This window comes from Bidens hawaiensis, unplaced genomic scaffold, assembly GCF_021521415.1.
Source record: "Bidens hawaiensis isolate Kalapana, Puna unplaced genomic scaffold, B.hawaiensis_p1.1 tig00025198_1, whole genome shotgun sequence".
Classification (NCBI taxonomy): Eukaryota; Viridiplantae; Streptophyta; class Magnoliopsida; order Asterales; family Asteraceae; genus Bidens; species Bidens hawaiensis.
In genome coordinates, this window is record NW_027494014.1 from 149391 (window position 1) to 166721 (window position 17331).

At 31.6% G+C, this 17331-nt stretch overlaps 1 protein-coding gene and 1 pseudogene across 2 annotated transcripts; both read left to right on the forward strand.

Annotated features, from left to right (window-relative positions):
* The first annotated feature begins 4700 nt into the window (after window positions 1–4700).
* Window positions 4701–8460, forward strand: LOC143571115 (cinnamoyl-CoA reductase 1-like; annotated as a pseudogene). Its single transcript, XR_013142043.1, has 6 exons — window positions 4701–4862; window positions 5892–6065; window positions 6151–6332; window positions 6876–7041; window positions 7169–7355; window positions 8109–8460. The product of XR_013142043.1 is annotated as a cinnamoyl-CoA reductase 1-like (transcript).
* A 902-nt stretch (window positions 8461–9362) lies between these two features.
* On the forward strand, window positions 9363–12543 carry LOC143571116 (cinnamoyl-CoA reductase 1-like). The gene is made up of 6 exons (XM_077056622.1): window positions 9363–9510; window positions 9880–10053; window positions 10142–10323; window positions 11013–11175; window positions 11386–11575; window positions 12050–12543. The coding sequence occupies exons 1-6, from the start codon at window positions 9390–9392 to the stop codon at window positions 12186–12188; spliced, it is 969 nt and encodes a 322-aa protein (XP_076912737.1). The 5' UTR covers window positions 9363–9389; the 3' UTR covers window positions 12189–12543.
* Window positions 12544–17331: the final 4788 nt, after the last annotated feature.

Genomic DNA, 17331 nt, shown 5'->3' on the forward strand with positions numbered 1-17331 from the left:
AACCCAATATCAATTCCAATCTACACAAAAAACCTAAATCCCTAAGCAATTCTAATGTAGACATAACCCCTAAATCGCTTATAAATTCCAATTTCCAATTTATAATATCCAAAAATCCAATAAACCATAATAAATCATTCAGTTGTCAATAAACACTTTTAAATTAACAATTATAATTTTAGTTATAAGTAAGAATTCCAAAATTGAGCACCGAGTAGAGTCGAATCGTGATGGTGAGTGCCTGAGTGGTGGCCATAGTTCCGATGACCGGAAGAGGACGGCAGACTTGGTGGTGACTGGTGGAGTGCCAGAGTGGTGGCGTCAGGAGTGGTTCAGGTTGGTGGTACGGTGGTGGACTGGTGGAGTGAATGCCGCTGATGTTTTATGTTCTTAAATTAGGGAGTTTTTTTAAAAGGGTTAATGGGTTTAGGGGTTGTTTGGTTCATTCAGATCTGAATGAGTCAGATCTGAATGAACCTCTGTCCCATTAAGCAACAACAGTAAGTCTAAATGATTCAGACCTAATTTCAACAATTCAGATGTTTTTCTGTTTGAAACCAAACAGTCTGAAGTCTGAATGAATCAGATGTATACATCTGAATGGTTCCATTCAGATTTAAACAAACAGCCCCTTAATTTGTTTGGGCTTTAGTTGGGTTGAACTTATAAATTGGTTGGACTTAAAGCACATAGGGGTAACGTTATTATTTTTCAGGGGTGACGAAACTCGAAACCGATCAAAATTTATTTTTATTACACTATCGACCATCTTACCACCCCATCAAAATAGAAATGACTTAAATAAATATATCGACCGTTTGTCTATTAAATTTTGGATATCAAAGACCATATAGCATATAAAACTACATCTTGATAAGGTTCAACTATAGGTTAATATGGGATTTTTTAACATGTGTCCTAAGGGCACATGTAAGAAACTTTAATTATAGTAATATTCTTGTTAAAACTTTATATTTATATTACTTACATTAATAACTACTATATTTAACATTACATGTTACCCTTCTAAATTTTTCCTCCATTGATAACTATTAAATAAATTTTTTAATTTCCACTAAAGTTACTATTTCATCTCCCACCATTTTTATATTCATTTTTATGTAAAGAATATTCAAATATGAAAGTAACTTTTGAAATTCCTATAACGTCTTCAAGTGTTTAACCAACTCAAGATCAGCTTGCTTTAGCGATTCAATATTCGGCTTGCAAAGAAAATGACACAAGTTTTGTTGTCAAGCATTACAAAGCGGCTCGATGGCATAAGGTTATTTGGGATGGTAAGATGGCTATCAGCACTTGCAAAACTTTGAATTTGTCAGGATACTTTGTCGTCATGTTTTGAGTGTTCTTCTCCATACGGGTTGTTTTGAAATTTCTTTTAGTTATTTTCTATCACGATGGAGACGAGAAGAGGCTCAATTCAATAACGTCTCTCAAGTACACCAAGAAGGAACTTTGGATATTACATCATCTTTTGCTCAAAATAATGATCCTATAACTAATGCAATTGGGGGTTCAACACTTGGAGACGTTATAGGAATTTTGAAAGTCGCTTTCATATTTGAATATTCTTTACATATAAATGAATATAAAAATGGTAGGAGATGAAATAGTAATTTTAGAGGGAATTAAAATTTAGTAGTTAAATTTAGTAATATAGTAATTTATTTAGTAGTCATCAATGAAGATAAGATTTAGAGGAGGAAAATATAAAGTTAAATATGGTACTTATTAAAAGATGAATATAATTAATATAAAATTTTAGTTTTAACAAGAATATTTCCATAACTATTGTTTCTTACATGTGCCCTTAGGGCACATGTTAGAAAATCCCGGTTAATATTTATAGCAAGTTACTACCACGAAGTTACCACCAAGCCAAATTTCAGATGAATACGTTTAACCCTTTTAAAAGCAAAAAGAAATTTACCTTTAAAATGGTTTAATCTAATGGCCGGGTATAGTTGAAATACAAAGGGAGACAAAAATAAGAAGTGTGAGAAAGATTTATGACCACACAAAAAACCTTTTAAAAAAATAATAAAAAAATCATAACTCAAAATATAAATAAAAAACGAAAAAAATTAAAAAAGTAGAATGTTTCCGCAATCATTCCCGTTAAAAAAATACAAAAAAAAATGACGAAAGGACACGATGGTGAGATCAAAGAAACAATGACGAAAGTGAACAAAAGATACAATTATAACTAAAAAAGACATAATAGATCGCAAAATATAACACAATACCGAACAAAATATAACACAATATTGAGTAATATAACACAATATAAAGTAAAAAAGACACAATGTCAAGGAAAAAAAAGATACAATCAATGATGAAAATAAACACAAAAGACAATGATAAACAAAAAGACACATAGACTTTTGTTCACTTACCATTGTGGTTTTTTATGAGAACGAGATAGACGGTGGAAACATTTTTGTGTTTTTACATTTTTCATTTTTTTATTAAAATTTTTAGTTATGATTTTTTTATTTTAATCTTTTAGGGTTTTTTTTTGTGTGGCTAGAAATTCTTCTCATCCTTCTCATTTTTTTCCCCTTTGTAGAATAATTTGACCCTTAATCTAATATCAAAACTATTTAACACATAAGATGGTTTAACAAGACAACATTCAGGCTATAAATGCGCATATGACCGGTGGCAGAGGGAATAGTCGGCACCGGTTTCGTCCGAACCCGGTTTTTTTTCGATTTTATATATAACATGTAATATTGATCAAGCGAACTCATTCTTTTTCGGCGAGCGAACCCAGTACCATTCTAAATATTTTTTTTAGCAATAGGCGAACCCACTGATTATGAAAACTTTAGTTAAATATATTTTTTAGTAATGAATATATTTTTAATAAAATTTAAAAAAAAATAAAAATTACTAACAAACTTATAAACGGGCCAGTAAAATAATAACTCATGTATAGTTTATAAATAAAAAAACACAAAATTATTCATAGAATAGGCTAAATAAGTCCAATCCAATTAACACACTTAAACATAACACCTAAATAAAAAATAAAAAAAACAAAGAGGGTCGCGATCAATTCCGAATGCCTCATGCCTCATCGCGATTTGCTTTTGTTATGATAGTGATACTGTATTTTATTTATCTAATCAAATGACCAACCTGGCCCTAACACCTTGATGTCTAAAAAAATCGAGCATAAAAAATCACGAACCCATAGGAAAGTTTTCTAGCTTCGTCAATGCGTATGACCTCGTTTTATACACATGTTACAAATGAAACACTGTAACAGAGCTAGTGCCTAGTGGGAAACTTAGTTGTAAGCATACGTAAAATTTACAAATGATCTTGGTATAACAATAACGTGTACCATATTTGTACACTCGAGATGAAAATAGTCCACTGAGTGTTTAGACTACCACTAAATATAATCAAGTTGTTTTTCTGTTCAGTTTAACAATTTATCAAAATAATTATCTGGAAGGGTAAAAATGTAATTTACGTGTGATGAAAATAGTCCACTGACAGGTCCGGTTCAACAATTTTGAATGCCTAAATCAAAATTAGATTTTGTGACCCTTTTATGACAATTGGTTTAAAAAACCAAAATATAAAAATGCTAACAATGAGTCCCGAACTCAAGACCTACAAAGTAGCAACGCACATGTTACCACCAAACAAATAAACATAGGTGTTTACAGTCCGCTGATTATATATATATTGTTTTTTTTAATTTGAAGGTCTTAAATAAGTGTGGGCTTAAAGCCATATTTTTATTTCACTGACCCATAGACCGGCCCTGTCAACTGAGTGTTTAGACTACCACTAAACCCGTGACGTTTTTTTTATCAAGGATGAAGGACTAATTATGTAACACTTGTAACAAATATGTAGGGAATCTAAAGTTTGACCCAAACCACAAGTATCATTCTTGCAATTTACTCTAAATATTTATAAATAAAGACCATATAGATTATAGCATAGTATATAATATTAAAAAGAAAAAAAAATGTGGTAGTTATAACTTATCTATAATATAATATATATAAACGAAAACCAAAAAATCATACGTGTCGCGATGTGGTCGCTTCCCCTTTTTTGGAGTCACCGGATTTGCTTGATTTTTAAATGGTGGCTTTTCATGCATTTGACCCGAATTCATGGGTATGGGTCTTACCAAACCCAGATATTTCTTAAACAGGTTATAACATCTCCATCAATAAAAAATTATTCTTACCAAATTATTGATGTAAAAATCCTATAAAATATGATATACTAAAAATTAATATCTTATTTATTTTAAAAAAGATATATATATTATTTAAATTAAAAACCAATTTGATAGTAAAAAACATAAACGGGTCTTGGGTCTCATCAAACCATAAGTATATTATTAACTTTCATAAATATTATTTATAATTAAAAAACCAATTTTATAGTAAAAGAAACAAACGGGTCTTGAGTCTCATCAAAACCATTTAGTTTTTAAATCGAGTTATAACATAAATCATAAATTAGAATTAAAAAACCAATTTTATAACATCTCATTTATTTGTCAAACAATTTATCATCAAACCATAAATTAACTTTCATACAATAAAAAAATATAAATACAAAAAATAAATAAATATTAAAACAAATAATATAAAGCAAGTAATACATGGGATAAAAACTAGTAATTAGAATAAAGTAGAAGAACAAAGATGACCTTGTAAGTGCATTGAGGTTTCAGATTCTAATGGCGGCAGCTAATGGAAGACTAGTGTGTGTAACAGGTGCAGGAGGCTTTATAGGATCATGGTTAGTTAACCTTCTGCTTGCCAACAACTACACTGTTCATGGCACCGTCAGAAATCCTAGTAATCCTCTTCTCAATCTTTGTATTTGTCAGATATTTGATTTCAATTCATTTTTGTTCTATTTTTAATATTATGCAATAATATATAATAGATATGTGCTTTAACTTAATTGGCAGTCTGGTAACTTGATTCTTGATTATTAATAACTGTACCCCATTTAAAATTAAAAGCTACAGTGATAATAGAGAACGATTCGAGATGGTGATGTTAGTAGACATGTAGAGTGGGTTAGGCTCCAAGAACAAGAACTAGAGAGAAGAAGAGAAACCGAACTTGAGACAATTTTTAATTTTTCTTATTCTTTTTCTCAAACCATGATTACAATTTATAGGTAAAGAAACACATAAAAACAGGAAAAGATAAACAATAAGAAAACCAAATATGAGTTTAGTTAGAAAGCTAAATAATAGATAAACTTAATTAATATATTAAACTTAATTAATATATTATATTGTATCAGTTTTCAACTAGCTTCACAAAATTGGTTCTTGGGTTAAAAGGCGAACCGAAAATTGAAAGGTTGTCGCTTATTTCGGTTTGAGAATTTTGGGCCGGAAAAGAAAGTTAGCCAAAATAATGAATTTGGATCTAAGTTTTTCTTGTTAGTTGATAATTAATTGATTATTATGCAGCTGGGCTAAAATAGTTGGGTTAAATGTATATTAAACAGTTATAAATTGCTTAAAATTTAAAATAAAAATAAGAATCTATAAATTCAGTTTGGTTTTTTTTAATTTTATTTATACGCAAAACTGAACCGAAAGTTCGGTTTTTACTAAAACATAAAGCCAAACCGTTGGTGTTTTCTTCTGTTCGATTATTTTGGTTTGGTTTCGGTAAAAAATAAAAGATATAAAAAATTTCATAATAATAATAGTAATAATAGTTATAACAATTTTTGAGTTAGTATTCCGTTGGGACAGAGGTAAGGTTTGACTCATCTCACTCTCCCGGTCTCTACCGTTTGGTGGGAATTTTTACTCGATGCGTTTGTTTGTTTGTAAAAATTTTTGTCACGTTTTCTTTCAGTGGATGAGAAATCAGCTCATTTGAAGAACCTGGAGAAAGCGTCTGAGAATCTGAAGCTTTTCAAAGCGGACCTTCTAGACTATGAGTCCATTCGTGCAGCCATTGCTGGATGTAATGGTGTGTTCCACACTGCAAGTCCTGTTCCATCTGGTTCTATACCAGATCCTGAGGCATGTTTGACTTTTGACTTTGAACTTTTGACCTTTTTGGGTTGACTTTTTAGAATCAAAATGTTTGGAATTATCTCTGTTGCAGGTAGAACTGATTAAGCCAGCTGTTGATGGTACGCTGAATGTGCTTAAAGCATGTTGTGAAGTAAATGTAAAGAAAGTTGTGTATGTGTCGTCTGTAGCTGCTATTGCTGTCGTACCTAATAGACCCCTGGATCGACCGTTGGATGAGACTTTCTGGTCTGACCAAGAATTATGCAGATCAAATAATGTAAGTTACATAATATTTTAGCTTTGCTAAACTTTGCAAGAATGAAAGATTTTGGACAAAAAGTGACACATTGGATGGTGTTTTCAGCAGTTACATTCCACTGTTTGCAAGAATGATAGTTACTTTTTATAAATAATTACTATGCCAAATATGAAATGTTTTTAATCGTTACAAGTACATGCTTGACAACTTTCTATCTAGTTTCCAACCATTTGACCTTTTAAATTTTCTTTTGTTTTCTTTTCACCCTTTCGACCCGTTACAGATAGGAAAAATAGCTTGATCAAGTAATAGGGTTATTTGCAGTTTTCGTCTTTTAGGTTTATATCAACTTTTAGCTTATGTTCTTAAACTTCAAAATTACATGGATCATCCTTTATGTTAGGAGCTTAATAGGTCAAAATGGGTTTTAAAAAAAGGGCAAACTTGTCATTTAACACTTCATTTAGCTGAGATCTAACATCTGTTATTGAAAAATACCCAATTTCATAATAATAGCAACTCATTTGCAACAAAAAGTTATTATAAGTATCTGTTATACAGGATTGGTATTGTCTTTCAAAGACGAAAGCAGAAAGTGAGGCTTGGGAATTCTCAAAAACAAACGGTATTAATTTTGTGTCCGTGTGCCCAACTCTTGTTTCGGGACCTATGCTTCAAAAGACAATAAATGCTAGTAGCTTGGTTCTTCTTAAGTTCTTAAAGGTTTGTACTTTTATAAGTCCCATGTGCCATTATCCTCTATTATTCACCTTTTACAAATGCATATTATGCATGCAACATTTTTTTTTGTAATAAACTTATAAAAAAGTTACGTTTTAATGTGTGTGCAGAAGGATATGAAGAATTAGAGAACAGGTTGCGGTTGATTGTAGATGTGCGTGATGTAGCGGAAGCACTGATTTTAGTATATGAAAAACCCGAGGCCAATGGAAGATACATATGCACATCACATTCGGTTACATCAAAGGATATAGTTGAAATTTTGAAGAAGCATTATCCTCACTATAACTATCCAAAGAAGTGAGTTTCTTTCTATTTTAGAAATTTTCAAAAATTTTGTTTTGTGATTCATATATTCAAAATCAAACATTTAAAGATATGTATTTTTGTTTTACAAGATTTAGGGTTCATATATTTAGTTATTATCTTTGCCGTTGCAGCTTTTAACATACGTTTTAAGGATGTGCATGAAACCGAAAAATGACCCTATATGTGACTGAAAAATCCAAACCCAAACAAAAACCAAACCAACATTTATGGTTTTGTTTTATATTTTTGTAAAAACCCAACTTTCGGTTTGGTTTTGGTTTTGCATGCACTAAAGCCGAAAAAAGGAAAAACCGAACCGAATTTATCGATTTTTATTTTTAATTTTGAACTCCAGGTAATAATTAATTACTTGTTAATTAACAAAAAGATTTAGTCCAATAATTATTATGATTATTTTGGACCGGTTTCTTTTTCAGCGCAAAAGTTTCAAGCCCAGTCGAAAAAACCAAACCGAAACCAAGTGGTTTTTCAAAACTCAACCGAAATTTTGGTTTTTGGTTCGATTTAAGCCCGGAACCGACTCCAATCGACCTAAGATAACCCATAAAACATTTGTACTTTATAATTTTTTTTGTATGAAAGTGTGGACCTCTACATGTTAATTTTGGACTCACGAATCATAGATAATTAAACATTAATGAATTTAAGTTCAACTTGTAACTATTTGATCTTATATTTATTTTCTTGCCATACTAACTTCATTTCACTCAAACTTGCTGACAGATTTATCGAGGTGACGGGAACATTTACAGCTACATCTCAGAAACTGCAGGAGTTGGGTTGGAGTTACAGACCACTCGAGGAAACGCTTGTTAACTCGGTGGAGAGTTATGTCCAAAATGGCCTTTTGGGTATGGATTAGATCTATCTGGTCATTTTAATAAATTTGGTGTGTACTTTTTTTCATACTTGTGTAATAAGTAAATGATTATTTGCTTATATATGACATCCATGGTTTAATAATAAGCTGTGTTCTTGCAACATAACTTGCTTATGTTGATTGTGAAAAGATTTGATGGTAAAATATATACGTCTATATGACGGTTAGTGTAAAGACTTTATGAAATGCTTGAAAGTTGATTGTTTGTTGGTCAAATTAAACATGTTAACTGCAACTGACTTTCTGGTGAGAGTGATGTTTGGGACTTGGGATCTTTATGATCTTGGGTTCGAAACACGACTCAACGGGGTTTTCGATGGGTTTCCTCCTTGACACGTGACAGTATTCTTGTGTGAGTCAAGCCAAAGCGTCAATAAGCTCATATTTTATGTATTTTCAAACACTGTTAAAAAAAAGATTAAACATGTTAACCAAAAACTAACTTTTGGATAGTGTCTCTTGGTCAATTGATGGTTGCTATATATATAACTGGCTTTGTTTGAGTTACCAACTACTTTAGAATTATCTATAACTTGTATAAATTAAAGTTTTTATGTAGTGGTTGACCGGCCTTACTCATTTCGTTGTCACTTTGTGTTATACAATATACATAACCAAAAGATCCAAAACTCAAATATTAATAAACACAATGAAGGAAAAAAAATAAATAAATAAACAAATAGTTAGGTACTAGGTAGGACAACATAAACTGAGTATAACTAGGTAGCAAAACCAGTCGTAACAGCGGCGACACGACTTTGATCAGTATCGGTTAGGTTTGTAACGGTGACGACAATAAACCCAAAAAAGTAAATGCACAAAATATTATTTTGCTCTCGTATAACTTATGATGGAAAAGACATACTTAAAACTACGTGTAGTCGGTTGGTTAAACTAATTTGGTTGGAAGCGGGTTATGGCATTTCTTTTTGTTTTTAATTAATATTAACTAAAAAATCAAAAAATAATTGTCAAGTTGACTTGTCCGATCATGGTATAGAAAGTAAAACTTGTGGTGCCACCTGCTGAATAAAGAAATGCCATGCAGCATTTAAAATAGAGCTCATGCGACCTGTTAGTCTACACCAATAGTTGCATTAACATACTCGAAGAAAGAGGTTCTCATGGCGGCTGAGAAGGGAAAAATCGTGTGTGTAACAGGTGCCGGCGGCTTTGTAGGATCATGGTTAGTGAAGCTTTTGCTCGCTAACGACTACACTGTTCATGGCACCGTTAGAAACCCTCGTAAGTCATAACATGTTATATGTTGATCGCTTAAAGTCTTCGCATTTGAGATTGATTTTAATTTGTTTGATTGTTTCGGGTACAGACTCACTGTATTTTTGGTCAACTTTAGTATTGAAAATCAAAATCTTTGTGAATATTATGTTTGACTTGTCAATAGCTTCACAAAGTTGCTTAGATTTAGTTTTTTGGGTCGTTTTAAGATTGGATGTTTGTAAAAACAAAAATATTATTTTGATTATGATCATAATAAATAGTATTCCACCCTTTTAGAGACCCTACCTGTTGGTGGGATTTTTATTGGATACGTTTGTTTGTTTGTTTGTTTATTGGTATGTTTGAAAATTATTTAATCATGCTTTTCTTAAGTGGATGAGAAATGCGCTCATTTGAAGAACCTCGAGAAAGCATCTCAGAACCTGAAGCTTTTCAAAGCTGACATTCTGGACTATGAGTCCATTCGAGAAGCCATTGTTGGATGTGATGGTGTGTTCCATACCGCAAGTCCCGTTCCACCAACAACTGTATCCGTCCCCGAGGCAAGTTTGGCTCCTATACGAATTATGACTTTTGACTTTTCAGAATCAATATTTTTTATAAATAGGTAATTACTCTTATTGATTACAGGTAGAACTGATTAAGCCAGCTGTTGATGGTACACTCAATGTGCTTAAAGCATGTTGTGAAGTAAATGTTAAGAAGGTTCTATATGTGTCATCTGCAGCTGCTGTTGCGTTCGTGCCTAATAGACCCCAAGATCGACCAATGGATGAGACTTTTTGGTCTGACCAAGAATTCTGCAGATCAAATAATGTAAGCAACATAATATTTTAGTTTCAATTTTCTTTGCTTACAAGTTACAAATTATAGTTCTCCAAAATTGATGAATTTTGCTTAGAATGAAATATTTGCATTCGACTCTTTATGCCGTCACTCATTCTTGTAGATTTAGGCTAAGGGGTATACACCCCTCAACACCATTTCACTCACTCGTCACTTCTGCGCTATGTCGGATTTCCCCCATCATTCAACCTCACCCTCAAACTAGGGGCATACACCATCTCCTCATTCTTGTACACTTAGGCTAAGGTTTACCGTCGCCTTTGATAAAAATAAAAACCTAATACTAGTCAACAAAAAATTAAAATGTGAAACATAAATCTTTTTTTTAATATAAATTACCTTGAATCGAGTCTTCGGGCGATCTCCTCATATGTTTGCCACTTCATTTTTTCGCCTTTTTCTTTGATCGTTTGACCTGGAGGTTTTTTTATGACTTCCTTTTACTTTTGACGTGGTACTACTTGTGGTTCGGGTACTTGCGAAGACATATATAGGATTACCGGTCGATATAACATATCGGAGAACGTTTGCGACATTTGCGGGGGTTGCATTACGGGTCGATAAAGACCTTGTTGGTTGGCAAAGAAAGAGTTAGTAGGGTCGTTGTTATTTGAAAGTATATTACTCTTATTTAACTATTAGTATTGTGTTACATACAGGATTGGTATTGTCTATCTAAAACAAAAGCAGAAAGTGAGGGTTGGGAATTCTCAAAAAAGAATGGTATTGATTTTTTGTCTGTGTGCCCAACTCTTGTTATTGGGCCTATGCTTCAGAAAACAGTAAATGCTAGTAGCTTGTCTCTTATTAAGCTTCTTAAAGGTAATTCTTATTATTCATTTTCATAAATTTATGCAACTTACTTATTTTTTAACTATTTAATTCAGCATACTCATTGTTGCTTAACTTCATCCCAATCTATCAAACTTATTCCTATTAAAAATTTTATGTAATAAACTTTTAAAAGTTTCACTTTAATGCATTTTGGTAGAATTAACCCTCTTTTTAACCATAGTATATACATATGTGCAGAAGGATATGAAGAACTAGAGAACAGGTTGCGGTTTATTGTAGATGTGCGTGATTTAGCAGAAGCGCTGATTTTTGTATATGAAAAACCCGAGGCCAACGGAAGATACATATGCACATCCCACCATATAAGTTCAAAGGATTTAGTAGAAATTTTGAAGAAGCATTATCCTGACTACAAGTATCCAAAGAAGTGAGTTTCTTACACACAATTTGCATAAAACTTATAGCATGTTATTACTTTAAGAGTTAACAAGTCCTTATTTTAAACAAAATTCATATGTACGTGCGTTTTAGACTAGTTTAGAGTCGTTAATATGCACCGTTTAATATAGTGACCTTTCATGTATTTTTAATGTAACAAAATTAGGGTGTCGGACGCATTGTGATTTTCTATGTATTAACCCTTTCAAATCAAAATTTTCGGGTCTATATTTTCATTTTACAAGATAAAAGGGTTCATGTATTTATTAACTTTGCCATGCCAGCTTTTAAGATACAAATTTTCTTTTAATAAAGTTATGGACCCTTGAATTTTAATACCGGAAGCACGAATCATAGACACTTAATTATTATTCAATTTAAGTTCAGCTTGAAACTTTTTGATCTTGTGTGTTTTTTCCTTTTGGCCATATACTAACTTCATTTTACTTAAACCTGCTGGTAGATTTACCGAGTCGAAAAATAAGTCTACAGTTACGTCTCAGAAACTACAAGAGTTAGGCTGGAGTTACAGACCACTTGAAGAAACACTTGTTGACTCGGTTGAGAATTATGCCCAGAAAGGTCTTCTGGCTAAGGATTAGATTTGATCTTATTCTTGAATTCGGTATGCAGTTCATACTTCTCTAATGAGTTATGTAATAAGATATATCAATAACAAGTTTGTATCCTTGCAACATAACTTGATGAAATGCATAAAGGTTGATTATTTGTTGGACAGCTTACACATTTTAACTAAGTCAACTATTGGTAATAGTTAGTGCATAGACACTTGGTGAATTGATAGCCATGGTGATGGTTGATTGTGTGTTAGTCATATTAGACAGTTATACTCGTCGTTTGACCATTTAACAAGTAAGGTCAATGGCAGAGCGGATCCAGGATTTTTCATTAGTGGGGGCAAAATGAGCCAGGTTAAAATGGGTCGGGTAAAATAACTAGTCGTATCTCAACAAGCCTAGCTTGACTGAATAACTGAAATATTAATTTTTATTTTTTTCTTGACCATCCTGTATTCTGGTATGAACTTTTGTTTTGGGATATTTATTTAGTGATATTATTTATATTTTCTATGCTATAAAGTATGAATTGTTATAAATATATATTATTATGGTTATCAATACCTAATATAGATTAGGCTTTTTCTCCAAGTTATCTTTTTCCTATATATACATATCATTGTATCTTATTGTAATACACACATAATTAATGAAATCTACATCTTTCTCCCTACATCTCTCTTTCACATTTTTGGCTATTAGGCTTGTTTCATAACACGTTATCAGCACGAATGACTTGACATGATGTACTCATCATTAGTTTCTTTGGAGTCGGCAAAGTGAACCGTTCTCTATCGTAAGTTCTTCTACTTATTTTGATGTGGTTCCAACAATTAATCGTTGGCCAAAGAAAGTAGACGGGAATCCAGATTAGCAAATAGAGAGAAAATTGAGACTAATTGATATTCTTCATTCCTGATCTTCACAAAGTACATACATGACTATTAAATAGAAACAAGACTAAAACTACCCACTACTTCTTAACCCATGTTCCACTAAAATAATGGAGTAACTACCAATTACTTTGACCCACTAATTCTAAATAATTGATAAAACAACTAATACTATAATTTAACATGCTTAATTAAATAAAGCACGTAACAATCCATCCCCGTTAAAGAATCCTTGTCCTCAAGGATGAGATCGGAAAAGGCTCGGTAATAGGCCACGGTGGCCGCCACTCGGTTCTTCCATGGGGAACACCTGAAAGAATTTTAGTAACGCACCACGGTGGTCGCCACTTATTTACTGGACTCGACTTTGGTTCAATTCCAACAAGAATCCCATCCCAAGCCATTAAACTTCTCCCATCTTGACTACCAAGCTTTTCCTTGGCAATAGCACCAAACAAAACCTCAGCAGCTTGTACCTGTTCACGAGAGCTTGCCAAATTCCATGCACACGTGGGAACATGGTAACTTGTGTTATGAAACTCATGCTTATTAAGTGTGGAATTCAAGTTGTATATAATGAGTTGCTTTAAGTTTTAACCATTATTTATTAATTTATAGTTATATGATATCTTGTCTTGCTTAACTTTCACCATGAGTCACTTACATGTTCCTAGTTAAGTTTCATAGTAAGTTAATTGATTATTAATAACTAGTATATGTACGATTTCTTTTATTAAAACTTTTTCAATTTATATGGATTAAATTGACTTGATTATTAAAATTATAAATTGGTTTAAAAATAGAAAGTTGGTGTAAATATTTCTGAATTAGATATTTTATAAATGTTCAACGATAATATTTCTAGATATATTTTTCCTTCAACTAACAAACAGGTTAATCTTTTTGGTTATAATCACATACATTGGTTTATTTGATTATATACTAGCCTCCCTTATTTGGAATGAATGCGACGTTTTTAGAAAAGAGAAAAACACATTAATCAGAACCTAATATTTGGTTGCTTCTATGTAATCCAATTTGGGAACGAAGGCTTAATGTTTATATTTCGATGTAGAAGTAACAGGATTCAATGGAAATAAACTCAGATTTAGTTCACAAGGTGTTGCTTTAGTGGTTTACAAACTTAATGTTGTCTTATGATTTGTTTATTTTTATTTTTTGTTTGTTAAACCATAGAATATACAACAAATTATTTGATTTGTGTTTTTGAGAAATTGTTGTTTTATGCCATATAAACAAAGGTTTAATAGATGATGAAAGCTTATTATTGGATCATCATATGATTATGCTATATCCCCATATGAATTAGGAAAACTTTTGTTGACGTGTATGAAATTTTTAAAACACGGGTTTTCTTGGTTTCTGATATCATGAATTTGACAACTCTAGATTTGAATAATAACTTTTATCTTGAGTGATTTAAGTTGTGATAGCATTTTCTTTGAATTTATAATTCATTTATATACTGTATAAGATATGTTTGCCTAATAAACTTTATGATATACGTTATTATGAAATGTTAATAAATCTTTATATAGAGATTATTGTATAAAGCAAATAAATTATCGAAGTTGGTTGCTTTATTGTCAGTCCTGTGAAAAAGTATGGTGGTATACTATATTTAGATATGACGTCCGAGGTATTATAAGATATTATACTTGGGCATGTATTTTTTTTTTCTTTACATTGTGTGTAGAGAAAACTATCAAGAAAATATGGATAAAAGAATTTGCCATCCATATCTCAAATATGCTCATAAAACTGCAATATCTATAAAAGAGTAGGAAAGGTTTGAAGTGATTTTATATTCATATGTCCAATAAAATATTGAGAAACTATATAAGTTGTTTGTTTCTACTCTATTTCTTGAAGTGAATGTGACAAAAAGTTGATCATTGTGATTACGGAATTGAGAAAATTGTTATGATGATTTCATGTTAATATTGAGATCGACTACCATAAGTGGCAAACGGTATATGAAAACAAATATGGAAATATAAAAGTGAAATCATATGATCACTTAAAGCGATAATACAATGTTCTCTCATAAATATACTCATGTATTATAGAAGTATAATACATATACGATCATAAACCTGAAGTTTATGGATCATGATTATCTAATGGCATGATCGGTTAGACCACACCGAGTCAATGATGTGAAATTTATTGAGTAACCAAAAGATTCTTCATTATACATGTAATATTGCTCTCAAGGGAAGTCATTTATTTACCAACTAAAGGAGGGTGTGAATCCCTAGATGTTATGGAATTGAGAAAAGGATACACATATCCTAACATGATACCGTTTAGTGTTTTGAAAATCGATGCATCGTCTAAATGGTTATCAAGATCGCAACTTCATGTTTGCATGATCTATGGCTTAGATTAACAAACATCTTATTCCGTATTGGTATATTTACATTCAGTTATAATAATGAATTTGATTCCCAAGTTAATAATGATCATTGGAATAAGTGTTGAACTTCATAACTGATTATGTTCTTACATAAATTGTTTTGTTAAAGACGATTACTCAACGTCTATAATTGGTTGCAAAGGCAATTATCACGAGAGCAATTGTTCATGTTTGTATTTGAGCACATATGATTTTTACATGTATTAGAAACTAATTCACATCAAGCCAACAAGTTATGATATTTCCTCTCCATTATAATTGGTTTTTGGTCAGTAACCAAGCAATTCTCATCTAATATTTCGTGTGTGTTATATACTGAAATTAATCCACCATAAAACACAAAGATGAGGTCACAAAGGAAGTTGGGAATTTATGACGGTATTAAATATTATTTATGATTATATACTTAGAGCCACTAATGAGATATTTGTTTATGGCTCATTAGTTTTCACTTTAGTGAATCAAAATTCCCAACATTAGCGGGAGATATAAAGTAGTTGGAATAAATTATCATTGATCCTCAAACTAAATTATATGAACTAAAAGTTCAAAGGATAATTCATGAATAAAGATTAACGAATGAATTACCAGATGATTCACTGACCAAAAGAGAGTGTCTAGCTAAGACACCTATACAGCCGGCTAATGCTCCAATTAATAAATGTCCCGAAAGGACAAATGCATATTGATAATAATTCTAATGCACGCTTGTAGCGTGGTAGATTGATCGGTTCAAAAGGTAAAATTTCCTCGAAAATTGAAGCAAGTAATAAAGATGGTCAAGTCGAGGTGCAGTAAAAGGTCTCTTGAATGAGATTAGACATGATGGTTCTTAAAGAACCTTAGGTACCTGAAAACAAAGAGCTCTCAATAAATTATTGTATCATGTCTATAAAGATATATGGAATCGAGTTAAAGTCGACATCGTTATACTTTCATTTATATATATAAAATTAGCGCTTGAGATGATGATGAGGATCAAGATTCTAAATCTGCCTATGAAAATTGATTGGCCAAAGTGGAAAGACGCAAACAGGGCAGAGTTGAATTCTCTAAAAAACGGAAAATTTGTTAGACCAGCAGTCCGTACAACTAAAGTTATAAAATGTGTTAGATACAAACGGGTCTTGTATATGAGTTATGAAAATTCATCAAGTGATATAAGGCAAAACTGATGGCACAAGGATTTTTGCAAAGACCCATGATTAAATATGAGGAGACACATTCTCTAATGGTGGAAGCAATGATTTTTCGTTAACTAAACAGTCTGGTAATATAAAGAGAGAATTGACATGCGTCCGATAAATATTGTTATTCAGTTGATACTGAGAGTTTACAAGAAAATCTATGAAGGATTTGAATTATCAAATCATGTAAAGTAAGTTCTCGAGAACAAAATGATTGTTGTGTATAGATTCATATTTTCAATACTTTACGATTACTGAATATGTTGAACATAAATGGAACTCCTAAAGAGTTTCCTAAGGTAATTGAATACTTGAAAAATTAATTGATTATGTGCATCAACAAGCATACACATAGAAGAGAATGTACGTGATGAGTACAATATCTCAATAAACAAATAAATCGTACAATATGTATTTTTGATATGTGATACAAAATGATGTGTTAATGAGGAATTTTATGCAGCAAAAATCCTGGAAAAGTGAATGCATATGCATCATTTGTCAAGTTGAAAGAAGTCCATGATGGATTGGTAAATGCATGGATTTATGCTTATTACGTATTGACTAAATTATTTGGATTGATCTTGACACAACTCAAGATATATTTTGATAAAGAGGGAGATAAGTTGGCTAACTAATATATTAGC